Source organism: Diadema antillarum, unplaced genomic scaffold, assembly GCF_040938485.1.
Source record: "Diadema antillarum isolate AM-2024a unplaced genomic scaffold, OU_Dant_1.0 seq00000041_RagTag, whole genome shotgun sequence".
Lineage (NCBI taxonomy): Eukaryota > Metazoa > Echinodermata > Echinoidea > Diadematoida > Diadematidae > Diadema > Diadema antillarum.
The window spans coordinates 1517710-1534499 of NW_027271153.1; the positions used below are offsets into that span (position 1 = coordinate 1517710).

Consider the following 16790-nt stretch of genomic DNA (forward strand, 5'->3'; position numbering starts at 1 on the left):
TAATACGTTGATGGGAAGCCATTTCTTAATTGGAAGGGTTCAAAAGCCGGCATAAATATTCCATCTCCATTTTTATAAGCAGCATGTATAAGAAATGGAACCAAAAAAAAAAATGAGAGCAAAAACCAAAAATGTTTGCTGTGATTGATCAAACATATGACTAAGCCTGAGAATGTAATGTTTATTTCCAAGTAACCTACTTACTGTAAACCTTACCCAACTAGGTGCACTAGTGCGAAGCACAACTCGCATATGGAGAAAAAAAAAACAGAAGAAAGAACCATGAATATATAAATATATATTTCATATGGAAAATACTGAACCTGGGCAATCCACTAAAAACCACTTTGAATATCAGGATATGATTTATCTCCATGCCCTATAAAAGCCCATTTTGGTAGATACTGTTTGCATTTTACATTGCATATCAGAGCATACCAAAGGAAAAGAATGTAACCTGAACTATTTTAGCCGGATGATCAGAAAGCTACGAGAAAGAACAGGATATTCCATTGTCCGGTATTTATGACAGCTGACTCTCATTGAAGCCATTTATCATTTAACATTGTGTATCAGTATAATGAAACATACAGTATGTTCTTCGAAAGTCAACATTAGGCATAAAATATTCTTCTTATATAACCAACACAACTTACAGTGCTTGACTGATCAAAAAGACGTACATGAGAAAGCACATTATGTTGCAAAAGACAACCGCAGTCAATTCCCTAGTCTGCTGAATTTCACCTACATGCTGTACCTGTGTCAAAAAAACTTTATTAGCTTGGAGGAAACACCTTCTTTTTCATATTTACATTTGTCATGCACCAGATAAAATTTCAGTCGATAGTTACCGCTTATTTCTAAATCACCGTCAGCTCTTTACAAGCATCAGAACAGATGCTTTGCTTGATCTAGATTTCATCTATACTAGCTCATTTCATTAAAAGCACTATATAGAATGCCAAATATTTCTCGGTGACTTGGAGTCACTTGCCAAAGACTATCTAGCTAGTGACACCTGCTTGAACATTCTTTACTACGGGATAGATTGGTGTACATCGGGCAAATGAGATCTATATCGAGTAAAGTTTTTATAGGCGAGGGCCACTGTCTCGTAAGATATACTATGTGTGAATGAACATTTTGAGGTTAGATGTGACTTTTTCACTACATCCTACTTTAGCACACACAGAAGATGATGGGTTTCTCTAACCACAGTATTCTATCTAACCAGTCCACATGCCATGCATGGCATTTTGCATGCAAATTATAAGCACAACTTTGTAAATGGCAGTGCACTGACCTTTGTATTGAAAATGGGGTGCAAATTTTGCCTCAAAAACCCCCCAAGAGGAGGGACAGTTGTTGTTAAACCGTTTACATGTTGCTTGTGTATTTCTGCCCATGCGTACTCTGATAGCCATTAAAACCACCAGTACAAAGTGATGGTGTTTGGCTCTACATGATCTAGTGCGAGAGCCATCACACGTCGTGAAGAAGAACACAAGTGTGTTGTATCTGATAGTCATAAAGACAAACCATCAACGTATGTGTGGTGGTCTTGTATTCATAGTGGAAGCATTTCATTTCATGCATCTTTTGTCAAAATTTGATTTCAAGCAAGTCCTGGAGATGCAAATACTCTAGCAGCCAACAGTATCGCATTTCCTACTGACCTTACGATTTGGCACTTTTTTATTTCACAACACGAGTGCGGGAAAACAAACATAAGAATCTTATGTGCATTTACATAATTATGTAAATGTTTATATGGATGTGTGGAGTGTAATCCTGCACAACTCAAGAGGAATGGTAAAATAAAAACCCAAACAACTTGCACACAAAATATGATCATGGGTGAACGGAGAAGTAATCTCCTTTTATGATTATCATAAAATTTAATGCTGAGGATGAAACTGGCAACTTAATGCCACAAATTTTAACATTTTGCAACATGTTACAAAAAGCACACAATTCACGTTGCTATGGCCTATTGGCATCAGCTATTAAAGCTACGCAAGAGTGTAACACACCTGCGTAATTACTTATATGCACTAAATGATTATTTATATATATATATATATATGTGTGTGTGTGTGTGTGTGTGTGTGTGTGTGTGTAATACTTCAAAATGTTATAAGTGAAGCTGCTTAGAAATCCCATGATGTTTTTATAACAGAGTACACGGGCAACGAGTCTGTCCTGACAACACACGGGCAGGAAATTTGTGCGCAGACGTTTAAGCAGCTTTCTCGATACCTATTGCTTGCTACCTTTAGTTCTGCCCGATGAGCTGTTGGATACTTCGTTGATAAAATGCTACCACCTTCCTGATTCAGCTCTCATGCGCACAGAGCTCACACCGCTAGCGTTTGTTACACGGCCAGCTACCACAAACCGTTTGAAGCATCGATACAATATAACTGTACTTTTAACCTTGTTTTTTGTTTAATTCTCTTTACAGAGACATACAAAACAAAAATTATTTTTCATTCGTGAGGAGGACGACGTTCTGCAATGGTTTGAGATCATCAACTCTGTTGTTTCTTTTCTTTTTTCTTTAAACCCCGGATCAAGATTCTCACGATCACGTCTCTTCGCTGCCTTTTTGCTGTGGGTTGCTGTCGGCATTTGGCACGCCGTTGTCCTGGCAACCGTTCTCTCCGAGCTCTTGCTCCGAGGGTCCGTTCTCCCCCTCCGTGCTGCGGCCACAGTCCGAGTTCCGCTCCTCGGAATCCTCCCGAATCGGGGCCATCGATTTCACGGACTGCTCCACGAGAAACAAAGAGAGACAAGAAAATGTGGAAATGTACATCAGTTTTTGTATAAACCAAAGGCAAGGTGGCATACTGTTTCTTCAGCAAACCCCACAGAATTTTCATTCAAGCTTGGATATGGATGACCAGTGTCGAATTTAAGACTATGAATGAGTTTAGCTGCAATATATGAGAGTTTGCTCCTCAAAAGTCTGCCTATACATTCAGACTGCTTTCTGGTTGCCTAACTGTGTATTACACTTTGTAATGAATGACGATATAAATGGGATTCTGCCTAAAATATGAATGCCTTGAGACTTCTGTACATGCTGCGGTGAATTGATTTCTGTTATAAATCCTCCCTTCATGATATTTCAGGACATAAAATCTACCATCTCCAAGAAACCATATGTTCATATTCGTGTAGGTGGCAGAAAAAAAATTGTACTTTCACGCTATTCAGATTTTTACCAAGTATAGTTTATACAAAGTCTTATAATAAAGTTTTGATACTGAGAGTACATGTGATATAGTGTTATTGAAACCCACGTAACTTCCACCACCTCTATAAGAACAGATTTTTGTACCTGAGTTTGGTATAACTATGACTTTGAATTAATACAGTGGCATGATATGAAAGTGAATCTAAAGCTTCAAGATCATTAATGTGGCAGTACATTTGTATATGGCATAGTATACTGGCTAAGCAGATGATTTGATGGGTGATTACTTTCAAAATATATACATATGGTATGGGCTACTGGTTATTTGATAAGGCACCATCACACACACAGACCCCATCACCAGTGTAAATCACAGTCAGTAGAATGATATCATGAAATGCCTGTAAACACTATCTGTTCCAATTCGCATGCTTCAAACTAGTCTAGAATGTGAAATTTATGATAATGACCTGAATTACATATCAGCATCAAGTTAATGTCATTGCAAATGTTTGATCATACAAGAGGCTGAAATATGCTTTCAGTGAAAATTCAACAAACTTCTCACATACCAACCCAACCCCCCCCCCCCCACCAAAAAAAAAAAAGGAAAAGAAAAAGAAAAGGAGGGTGTTACATGTTGTTGGGGTATTAAAGTACACTGTTAACTGTTATGCAGTAGATATAAATCACACTATAAAGTACACATCTAAACTCCACAGTATTACTTGATGAGACCAATGTCTCCATGTCGACTACGACACACAGTAAGGCTTCACAACACACCAGAGCAAGAAATTGAAAAACAGGAGTAAACTTAGAATATCCACAACAACAAAAAACTACATGTTTGCAAGCATGCACAATAGACTTCATCTGTCTTTGAATAGTGTGAAATTGTAGTTCATGATGTATTTCAATTTACTACCAGTGTTACAGATGACAAGAAGAAGAAGAAGAAAAAAGAAGTAAATGTGAAACTTATATTTCATTGCAAACTTTATGCAGCTTCAAAACTGACACCAGAATGATTTTTACAAACATTTCATTTCTCTGAAGGCAAATTATGACTCATATTCGATAAAGATAAAAAGTTTACTGTAATTTATGAAAAAAATCACAAGAGGCACAAACCCACACGAACCACATCATAATTAATGAAACATACTCTTACAATCAAATCTGATAAGTATTATCAAAGATAATAGGATAAACAGGTCCTTTTCATGCACATTAAATGTAAAATGACTTCACCCATTATTTTGTTAAAATGGCTTTTAAAAGAGTTAGTGAAATTCATTAAGTAAATGTACATTGTACCATGTACAAGCAAGGTCAGAAATAGGTACACAAAGAAACTAAATATAAAACCACAAAACACAGAGGAAAGATTAGGAAGTATAACAGTGTTTTGTAAGAAACATATTCTGAGATAATCAAAGATAACATAGATCCCCAAGTATAATTAAGATAATGTGGAATCTGCTAGGAAGAAAATTCTTAACACTTGACAAAGACTACTATGGATTATACTACAATCTTGATACACATGTATTATGAAAGCGTTACTATTCTTTACAGATGAGGATCAGCAAAAATGTGGTATGTGAGCCTCAACATCAAAATGCATTTTCTCAAGTCTTCATTACAAAAAGAACACAAGAATCATATCTTGTACATGATGTTATTGTAATTGGCCTGAAGTTTGTGAGATACTTCAAAATTTCGCCCAATGATACAAACTTGGAGTGTAGATACCATGTTCCAGATGCCCTGATTTTGATGATAAATTGACATTTCCTGGCAAAACTGTGACTAACAATAGATACACGTATGAAACAAACAGAAAAGGGGCATTGAAGTAGATGGGGATGTAGAAAATATCGCACCACATCGGTGACATGATTGAAAACAGCGTGAGAATGAGTTTCCTGAGAAAATACACAACACATACCATGAAATCAAACAGAACAAAGACTCCAAGAGAGATGAAAAAAAGCTAGAATTGAATAGTCTTTGAACAACATGCTCAGGTTTCACGTCAATCTGCACAAGGAGACCCCCCAATTTAATCATGATCAGAAGGTTTGGAACAGTTTTGAGTACACAACAACGAGTCAATGCCACCGAAATGTCATTTTTAAAATAAAAAGTCCACAATAGTCTTTCCATTAGACGAAATTGATGTCAAGACATGTTTTAAAATCAGGAATGGGATATTGCATTTGGATCAACTTGAATGGAAAGACAAAGAATTAATCCAACGGTTAGAAAGGAGTGACAGTTGGTTGTTAAGATTAGAAACCCAAACGTCACTGCAAGTCGGTACAGCAAAGGTATCACAAACCACGGATAAAGAAACGGTGTAGTGTACTTTTTTTTTTTTTTGGCTTGGCTGTAGATGGGATTCTATGACTCGGCATCCATTGAGTGTCTCCTTCTTCTCGTCCGAGATTCCTCTTCTTCCTCCGCCTCCTCCTCTTCCTTCTCCATAGTTGTGTCCAGTTTGTGCTCCCCTATAGGTTCCTCTGCTGTTGCAGACTCGCACCGCACAGCCTTATTGGCAAAATGCGTCAAGTACGGTGCAAACGAAATCATGATATTCAAAATTAGGTACAGTCTGGAACTTGACTTTCATGAGCAGCAAACTTGACAACAGTTCAGGCTTTTTCTATTATCACAGACAAAGACACAGTCTAGAGACACATGCCTCATGTTGTAAACATACTGACTTTAAAGGAAATGTACAAATTCTAAACAACAAAACATGCACTAGACCAACTTGTATTATTAACATTGGGCCATATTTGGCAGTCCTGCACAGGTGGTAACTTGAATGATAAAAACTGTGCACAAGTAACAACTACATGAAGGAGAAAATTTGGAATGCCAAGAAAAAGAGCAATCAAGCCAGAGAACTATAATGGCAATTGCTACAAACAAAACACAATTATTCATTCTATCATCCCCAAAAGATAACCACCCAACTTCCTTTGTTCTTACATTTTTGCACATTTAACCATTGAGAGTACTTACAAGATTAATGAAATGTGTATGACCACATAATTTTATCAAAATCACAGCAATAGTTTTACCACATAATGATGTCTTATTATAAACACACTTTACATTGTTATTCAGTTTCAAACAGAAGTACATTTCAAATATAGTTCTTCAGGGAGCCATTGGATTTTGAAAGCATTTTTCCCCATGAATGGATTTTCATCAAGAATTTGACAAAGCCAAAAGATAGAATACAAGCCTACATCGAATAGATAAGCTGAAACTGCTTGGTTTGACTTGATCATTGACAGTGATTAATTTATGCAGACCTTTTTCTGAAATTACGGCATCTTTCTGTGAAAAATGTCACAGTAGCACTCTAAAACTGAATATGAACAAGTCCTTGACTTCCTTTTCTTAGATCCAATGTTCCATGGCCCGTCTCTGCTCTATACTTCCAAAATGGCTGGCAATACGATGAGTAATTGTCAATTCATGAGTCATTCAAGTTTGCATTGAATTAATTGGCAAGTTTCAAGCAATGCTCTAAATTCTATCAAATGACCATCATACATATGTCTTCAATGGCACTTCCTTTATAAATAGTTTGATACAGACATCACATATGAAGGCCTCGTTTGCACTACGTCACAACAAGCACCTCACATGCACAAAATGCATGGCTGGATTAGCTCCCTCTCAGTTGGCTCATCACGGTATATAAAATGCTGGCAAGATTTCTGACTTATCTCAAGAGCTTTTATAACTTCAAGCTTTAACTTCAAGCCTCTTCATCTTCCATCATCACATCACATCAAACCAAGGCAAACACCATTCCGGCCCCTGCTTTCGAACCAAAATGCTCAAAACACAAAATATACTGGTAGTCAGATTTGAATAAATACATGTGTGACATGCCAATGCTGACCACAATGTCCGCTACTGGGAAATATTTTGAGGAAATCAAAACCTATCTGTGAATCTGAAGCAAAAGCATTTGGGTCACTGCGCCATCTAAGTTTATTTGGAATTCTCCTGGATTCAGACGTGCCAATTTAGTGTACAGTGATACTGGGTACCACTCCCTGCAACTTCTGTAACTCATCGGCTCTAAATCGAATGGGTTAAATGCATGTTCAAGAATGCACAATACTTGAATTTGTGGTTTGGGGGTATCTAGTGGTAGAAGGTTAGGTTTATCTTGTGACAAAATCTTAGAACAAAACTTGATATAACTTTAGAGAAAAGTGGCTTCTCCCATTCGCAAGTACCATAAATCGTTCATTACATGAAACTTCAAATGCGTTTTTCTCGGAAGTAACTTCTGCACTCTCCATGGAGGACTTGGCTGGTTTGATATATCGCCAACGATTTGTGAGTCTAACATAGGCTAAACTGCCATACTTCGTAATAATGACCAAACTTCTTGTAGTACGGTCACCTAGTTAGAATTTGAACCGAGTCATGTTGACTGATAATAACATAAAAACAATCACATGAGAAAAGACGAATATTAATTTTTCTTTATAGTTCAATTTTGTTTTGTTACTACCTGTACAACAAAAATGTGTCAGAGCTTTCTGAAATTAATGATGCATGGTGACTGTCATACTGCAGCTTTGAATGAATTGTATGAACAGAGTATGTGGCTATTAAGTTCCATGAAGCATAAGCTATTCAAGCGACAGGACTACATTCGCTAAGGATGAAAATTGATGAATGCTACACGAAACTAATATGTCTTTACAAATCTGGAAGAGTAGTAGGTAAAGAAGAAAAGTGATTTTGTATCACTATATGGGTATGAAACAAAAATTATGATATTACGTAGTTTCCATGAGATTCTAGTGGCTAAGGTCAAGCACATAAGTGACTGCGAATGTAGGATGTGTCTTTTCTTGATTTGTTTGCAACACGCATCATTCACACATTTAAGGTTCTACCACTACATATGTAACAAATGACCCCTGAGTACTAACAGTGACTGGGAATGTGGCATTCCACACATTTTATAACTGATTGTGTATTACATTTGGAGGCTTATTACACACTGGCAAGAAAGTGTAGTTGCATTTGCAATGTTGGCGTTACCTTTACCGTGCAGGAAGCCAGTCCACATCAAAGTGGAGTTTCAACTACTATGGCACACTTCAATTAAAATTAAGCATTGTTGACAGACGCAAGGCTCGACATATAGTAAGCAGTGGGCCGGAGCCATTGAATATTTATGTTGGGCCACCAAATTTCCCAAAAGGCTGTCTGTTGGTGGTGCAATCGGGCAGCTAAAATCTAATATGAATGTTTATATTTCCTTACATTTTGGCCACTACATTTCTTTTTTGGGCCACCAAAATTTCAAAGTGAAATATTTCAGCGGTCCTAATGGGCCACCAGAAAAAACCGTTAAGTGTCGAACCCTGCAGATGGAAATAGCTGTAACACAATAATTTTGAGCTGCTTTGATCATTGCTGACTGCAAGACTTTTCCTCCAACAATCAACCCATGAACAAGTATCTCATTAACTTTCTAGAAGGTTAAAGTACAGTTTTGGCGAGCTGGGAAAGAAGAATAGAAAATAAAACATGCAAACCTGCTCCTACTGAATATTTACGACAACAGAAATCCTGTTTCATGTAATCATGTTCGTATTGTTTATGTAGGAAAAACTGCTTTCAGACGTGAGATAAAAAATTTCAATTACTGCCACATCACTTGAAGACAAAATCAAACTGAGCTCATCTTTGCAACGCATATATATTCATCCTTCATGATCAACAGCAAGTTTTTATATCAATCATTATGGCAAAATACCTACTTCCTGAAAGAGGAGTATCCAATTGTGTTTCATCTGTGAAATATCAAACCATTACAGGGTCCAAAACACTCAGATTTCATATTGGAGAGGCTAGCAGCCATGTAACTTAAAGGACAAGTTCACCTTCATAAACATAAGGATTGAGAGAATGCAACAATATTAGTAGAACACATCAGTGAAAGTTTGAGGAAAATTGGACAATCGATGCAAAAGTTATGAATTTTTAAAATTTTTGTGTTGGAACCGCTGGATGAGGAGACTACTACAGCTTGTGAGTTATATGCGTACAACAGTATAAAGAAAATGTAAAAGAAAATTCAACATATTTTCACTTTTTTCGCATAATAAAAGAGCTCTTGACTTGCCTATTTCTAAAGGCAGGGGGAATAATATTACCCATAACATTTGTCGGTAACGAGTCGGGGGAATGTGTACTTTTTTCAAAAGATGGCATTTGGTGAAATTCTCTTTATATTTTCCTTATATTGTTGTACGCATGTGACATCTAAGTTATTCTTACACTGCAGTAGTCTTCTCATCCAGCGGTTACTACACAAAAACTTTAAAAATTCATAACTTTTGAACGGATTGTCTGATTTTCCTCAAACTTTCAATGATGTGTTCTACTAATATTGCTACATTCTCTCAATCCTTATGTTTATGAAGGTGAACTTGTCCTTTAAATCATACTTCCCACACAAACTCCCATTATTAATACTTTTCCCCATGCCTTTCTTACCAAACTTGTCAGTCAACCACAAACCAGGTTTAGTTATATCTAAGAACTTTCAGTGCTACCGTTTGCCCCCGATGATTGAGGGAGACGCCCCCTCATGTAAAGACGTGTAAGGTGACGCAGCAACCAGCAAACTCGGTTAAAATGTCAGTCAGCATGGTTTAAAGGCAAAAACCAATCCCATTTTAAAGCCAAAGCATGGTTCTCAGAAGGGCTCAAAATTCATCTTCCATCATTTGGACTTTGGTTACAATACATCGAAAGGGTCTACCAAGATACTTGTCGGGGTGACACAATTTGCCTGGATAATGAGTTGCCTTGGAGTACCTTGAGATTGAAAGTGTAAAAAAATTTCAATCATATGCATATGACTTTTATTCCTAAAGCACTCTCCCAATTCAGCAACGGGTCGGTAGAATGTTACGTGATGATTGATCATGCCCAAGTAATTCTACTCTCCAACAAGCTGCATGTGATTTACTCAAGCGCAGAAGATTGGAGGATACTGCTGTGGCCTAATATGTCGATTATCGATAATCAATCCTAAAAACTTACATAGCAACCACGATTGGGTATGCTCTCAGACTGGAGCACTTCCAGTGAACCTTTGTGGTTGATACATGTATTTCACATTTTTGTCGTAACCCAAATGAAATCGTGTTATCGTATGGCGTTCTTTCACTCTTGTTTTAAGCATAAGTGTACATTTTAGAGCAAAAATCAACAGTTCTGCAGGCACATGAGAACTATGGTTTCTTTAAAGGACAAGTTCACCTTTACAAACATAAGGATTGAGAGAATGTAGCAATATTAGTAGAACACATCATTGAAAGTTTGAGGAAAATCAGGCAATCCGTTCAAAAGTTATGATTTTTAAAAATTTTTGTGCAGCAACCGCTGGATGAGAAGACTACTGCAGTGTATGAATAACTTGCGTACAACAATATAAGGAAAATATAAAGAGAATTTCACAAAATTCCATCTTTTGAAAAAAGTACACATTCCCCTGACTCGTTACCGACAAATATTATGGGCAATAGTATTCCCCCTGCCTTTAGAAAGAGGAAAGTCAAGAGCTCTTTTATTATGCGAAAAAAGTGAAAATATGTTGAATTTTCTTTTACATTTTCTTTATACTGTTGTACGCATATGACTCACAAGCTGTAGTAGTCTCCTCATCCAGCGGTTCCAACACAAAAATTTTAAAAATTCATAACTTTTGCATCGATTGTCCAATTTTCCTCAAACTTTCACTGATGTGTTCTACTAATATTGTTGCATTCTCTCAATCCTTATGTTTATGAAGGTGAACTTGTCCTTTAAGCAGTTACCATCTCAATTTGATGCCACTAATATAACCACTGCTGTCTGAGCCCTTAAATGTATTGATTCAGCTGTACCCTAAATGTCACTTTCATATCACCAGACACTTGGCGGTGCAATGCATTTTTTGTGTGAGTTTAGTCACAAAGCATCTCTTATGGTTAATTTCAAAAGCTTAATCCACTGCAAATGCTTTCTTTCTCTTTGTTTCTTTTTTTTTGGTTGAAATTCTTTTCTTTGAGAAAAAGGGGCCTTTATCGTGCTTTAGTGGTGCACAATATCATATTGCTTCTTTGTCTCATAAATCACACAGGTAAATTTGTTTCAACTATTTGAAATCTAATGGTCATGCCACGGCAAGAAAAATTTGCAGTACGCATGAATTGGAACGGCACACTAAATTCTGCAGACACAATACCTATAATGCATTGCACACTTTGGGTTTGTGCTACATGCTTTCTCCTATGCCAATTATTATACAACTTTATTTTCACACCTTTGCTTTATTAAACCAGCTCACACCTACTGAACGACTGTTTATATTAAAAAAACAAAAACAAAACAAAACAAGAAAATTCCACGCATTTTTCCACTTCCTCAATCACATGACAAGAAATCATGAGACAGAAATATTACGCAACTTTGCAAATTTATCTAATGGCTATTACCCAAGCCCAAATACAAAAGTGTATACTACTGATACATTCCTGACCAAAAATTTCGACAATGATGAACTGTTAACATACAAATAATGGGAGAAGAGTTATGCAGATATCTGAATGCAGTTGCTTTGCGTGTCATTAAGGAAACTTCTATGGAAATTATAGAAAACCTGATAGTAGATGGCACAGCATTTATTTTGTCATAAAAATGATTATACATACATATAGGATTATATAGAAAGCATGGAGACACTGCCACAAATTGGAAATGTTGGCTTGTTTTGGCTTGGTGAAGACTGAGCAAAATGAAATATACAAATGGCAAAAATCAGGATTTTACTTGGCTCTTTTGCATGGCAGAAGCTGATTATGAACAAACATAACCTTGCATTATTTGTTCTCTTCCCCATTTGTTAGATGTCCCAAGCATTACAATGTTAAAAAAAAAAAATTAAAAATTTTTAAAAAATGGCCAAAATTTACAATTAGCCAATAACCATTCTCCAAAAGATTTAAAAAAAAAGAAAGAAAAGATCTCAGCACATATCTAACTCAAGTAAGCACTGCAACTCTCTTGCTTCAAGGCTGAACCTAGTAGAACTCTTCTCCATTGCAAATATTCACACCATCGCAAGCCAAGCTGGAACTGAAAGGGAAGTTTGCCCAAACATCCATGCGGATTCAGCGAATGTGGCAAAATTAGGGTAGCAGCAGGTGAAAGTCTGAGATAAAATCTGACAATCCCTTCTAGAGTTTTGAGTTCTTAAAGTTTTGGTCAATTCCATGAACAACTCTCTCTAAACGAGAACTGTACAACAAGATGTAATGCCACAGTTGAACAATGACATGAAAAACAAGAATTTCACCCCCCCCCCCCATTCTTATTTTCTTCTAGGATATCCAAAGAGCATATGACCTAGGTCCTATATAAGGCACAGAGAATGATATTTGCCATAACACAATATAATCTCAGTCACAGGTTGAAGTGAAGGTGAACTTTTCATACTATACCAGTATCATTTTACTAGCTGTGACAGCAGGTAAGGTTTCATCTACAGAGGGAAGCACATAGAATTGACCCAAACTTATTGGTTAATTTCTACCAGCTCTCACCGAGTGTATCAATATTCCTTCTGTAATCACACTGAATCCGCATACACGTTCAGGGAAACTTCCCCATTCATATGAAACGAAGATATGATGATATTTTGTTCTGCTTTGAAGTTTTGGCAAACTTTGATGATGATAAGGGAAAAATTGCGAAAACGAAAAACAAACCAAATCGTTAGACGTTGACTCTACCTGGAACCGGGGGAAGAAAACTTGCTGAATGATCTCCGGTTTTTGTGAAACCACACCTTTCTTTTGAAAGTGAAATAAATAACAAATGAATAAATTAAAAAGCAAAATCAAATAAATCAATATAGAAAAAAAAAAGGATCGACTAATATGATGAATAGAAATATCTACAATGAATGTGCAGATATGTAAAACATTCTATGTGACTTTTTTCTTACTATGATGTTGAAATCATGAGGAAATACTCAAACCTATTTTTAACCTAGAGATAAAATAACTTGTCCTCATGATCGAAATGAAAATAACAATAATAAAAAGGGCCAGTGTCACAATGACATTTGCTTTAGATCAACCATAAATCACACGTACTGGTCTGTCTTCATAATTACACTTATATTTCATTTTTTTAAATCCAACTTTGCTGCTTACAAAAGCACCGACAGCACTTTGACAGATGTGACCAACACTGGCAGGTAGCTTGTTTGAGTGTGTGCGTGAGTGTATGTGTCTGGAGTTTGCATCTTTTACATCTTGCAAGATCTTGCAGTTTGCAATTTGATTCCGCAGAGAGAGAGAGAGAGAAAAAAAACCAACTTAATTTCCAAGAGTGACACATAGATTTATTTTGAGCGGAAATTTTACCTAAAGACGAGGAGTCCAGTATCCGAAGTGCATAATTTGGCAGAGGGGCTATTAGCAAGCAACTCAAAGAAAATGTTACTTTGGAAAGTCAAAAGCAATCCTGGGAAAATGGGTGATCACACTTTTTTGATCTCTACGGTATTCTTCTACTTCAAGCACCATCGCAAGTTGTGCTCTCGCACAGAGAATGGTGTTTTGCAGGCTTTTTTCCCCACAGAAGTGAGACATTTTTCTACACCTGCCTGACTTTGCACAAAACTGTCATTACAGTTCCAGAAATACCAGAACACAGGTACTGACAATGTGTATCACAGACAGAAAGTCACATAAAGTGAGATGACAAATGGTACAAAACAAATAAACCATATATTGTAGGCATAGGTGCGAAACAACACTTAAGAATGGCTTTTCTTCTTCTTTTCTTGGTTTGTGATACAATCTCTGCTTTTCGCGGATCTTAGTTCCATCAGCATGAGCAAAGCCTGCGTCACTAAGAGTTCCTGTGAATACAAAACTCATAGTATTCTTAAAACATATCGGCTCAATCACTCTGCGACAGGTGAATGCCAATCATTTGCAAGATACCATGAGGATACTGGTAGAGGAAAGATACAGAGCACTCCCGTTACAACGAACACAGATATGCGGAATACTTTTTACATCAAAGTGGAAATTCACGTCCCAAAATTATCATCTATATACAACCTGTAAATGCTTTACTGTTCGGCTAAAACGAAATGTCGATATGGGGAAAGAAAACTGGCAGTCCTGAAGACTTCATTATAACGAGAGTCGCCTGTAAAGGGGAATAGAAAGGAATAGCCAACTCTCAAGGGACTCTCACCGTGGCGTCCTCCTTCTCCTTGGAGGTCGGCGATGGGGGCAGTCCGTCGGGGTTCTCCGCCCGTCGTTTCTCCTCCTCCTCCTCCTTGAGCACCTTCAGCCACATCTCATGGTTCTCCTTCAGGTGCTTGGTCAGGATGCTCACCATCTTCCTAGTCTTCTGCTGGCCGGCACTCTTCAGCCGCAGCTTGGTGTCACCTGCAGGGGGATTACGTGGAAAGTCACGTGACAAGATCTTAAAGGGATGGTACAGTTTTGTTTTGATGATTTTTTTTTTCAGGTAATGAGAAACCTCTTATGAAATATGAAAGAGCACATAATTCTAAGAGAATTCACAGTTTATTAAATGAAAATTGGTTTTGAAATGGCTGAGATATCCAAAACAAAGGGATCCTAATAAAAGGTGGGACCCACCTTTTATTAGGATCCCTTTGTTTTACTGTTTTTGAAGTTTTTGTTTTTAATCTTGGAAGTCCTCTTAGAATTGCAGGCTTCTTAACATTTCATCACATGGTTTCTAAATATTTAAAAGTTAAACACTGAATTCTAACCTCAACCAATACCATACCATCCCTTTAACGCATCCATTCGGAGGGTCTAAAAATTGGCCCTATCTCAACGTTAACCCGTTGAGGACGAGACCCGAGTATACTCGCGGAAGTGTCTATGGGAAATGCATGTTGTAGCAAGATCAGTCCGTCCTCAACGGGTTAATGGCCATCTCTTTCATTCCCCCCCCCCCACCCCCACGCCCCTGCCACAATCTCATTTGCCCAAGCCATTCACAAAAAACTATCTACAATGTGTTGTTTGAAGGTATCTACAATCTTTTTAAATTTCCTGCCCTGATTAACTCTACTTCATCATGTTTGTAAAGTGTGCATATTCTTGCACTGAACACAAACTCTTAAGCTTGGAAAATTCTCGGTCAGGAAAGAAGTCTGCATTTTTTATATGAATAAAATGTCTTTAGAAAAGCTCATAATCATAATTTTTCAGGAAAAAAAAAACCATCCTGCTGTGCATTCCTGTTAATTTCTCATTTTATCACAAAGTTATTCGCAAGTTTATCCATAGACATTGAAGAGAGGAACACTCCTTTGGTTTTAAGGTCGTTGACTAATTATCTCAAGGTTTGTGGTTTGAGGCCCATGCATGAGCACATCCACAGATTTGCACTGACTTCAAAAGTTAAGAAAATGGCGGTTGCCATGGCAATGACCTAAATACTCCCAGCTGACTAGTTATTGGCTGGCCGCCAGCACTCTAAACATCAATATCATCACATGACGCAATTCTGGGAAACTGCTGGGTGAACCGAGACCTAGATATCTAAATTCGTTCACGAAGGTTGCCACCCACTCTGATTCATACCATCATTGGATGTGTCATCATTGTCGTTGTCGTCATCCTCGTCGTCTTCCTGCTCCTTGTCGCTGAAGTTGTTTTCACTCTTAGTCTCCGGCTTGGGTGTTCCTGTAAGCAGGGGAAATGATACCGAGATATTAGGCAAGCTGTTCCCATGAAGTGCCACAGAATACAAAGTCTTAGAGTAGCCTGAAACTTCAATTTCTACAGTTTCAAACTTGTTGCATCTGTTTGTAGAGATTCCTTGTGTAAACTAAAGCAAAGTGTACTGACAGGATACACTACATAATGGATTATCCTATTTTTTTCCCCCTACACTATTTGATACTGTCCAATACGTGCAACCTTACACTACAAAAAAAAGGAGGTTTTAAATACTAAGTGTCAAGAAAGTCACCCTTCGATATGAAGAAGAAATATGTATGGTCTACAATAGGAGGTCATCCACCTTTTCCTCCCATAAACTCTCTCTCCTCTCCAAGAAATGATTTCCAAATTTCTTCTCTTTCCCATTCTCGTCTCTCTTCCATCCCTTTCTCAACATGCCCTTTCAATCTTGAGTGTTCCTTTTCTTCTTTCCTCCTTTCTTTCCGTCCACCTTTTTGTTACACTCTGCCTTTGTCATCTGTCTATCTATCTATCTATCTATCTATCTATCTATCTATCTATCTATCTATCTATCTAGGTATCTAGCTATTTCTCCATATGTGTCTGATTTCAACAATCCCTCTATCACAAATCATAACTGCAGTCTGGAGTCTTTCTTTCTTCTTTCCTTCTTTCTTTCTTTCTTTCCATCTTTTTGTTTTTGTTCTTTCTCTGTAATCTATTTATCTACACTGTACCTATCTAGCTAGCTAGCTACATATATGTCTCCATATATCTCTGATATTACC

General features: G+C 37.3%; 1 protein-coding gene across 1 annotated transcript in view; it reads right to left on the minus strand.

The window, feature by feature from the left end:
* Positions 1-2445: 2445 nt before the first annotated feature.
* Positions 2446-16790, minus strand: part of LOC139725450 (uncharacterized) — a 45735-nt gene continuing 31390 nt past the window's right edge. The window contains exons 12-14 of the mRNA XM_071636525.1: positions 15901-16002; positions 14528-14724; positions 2446-2770 (exon numbers count right to left, since the gene is read on the minus strand). Coding sequence (XP_071492626.1) covers positions 2591-2770; positions 14528-14724; positions 15901-16002 — 479 coding nt within the window. The 3' untranslated portion in view covers positions 2446-2590. The remainder of the gene's footprint in view (positions 2771-14527; positions 14725-15900; positions 16003-16790) is intronic.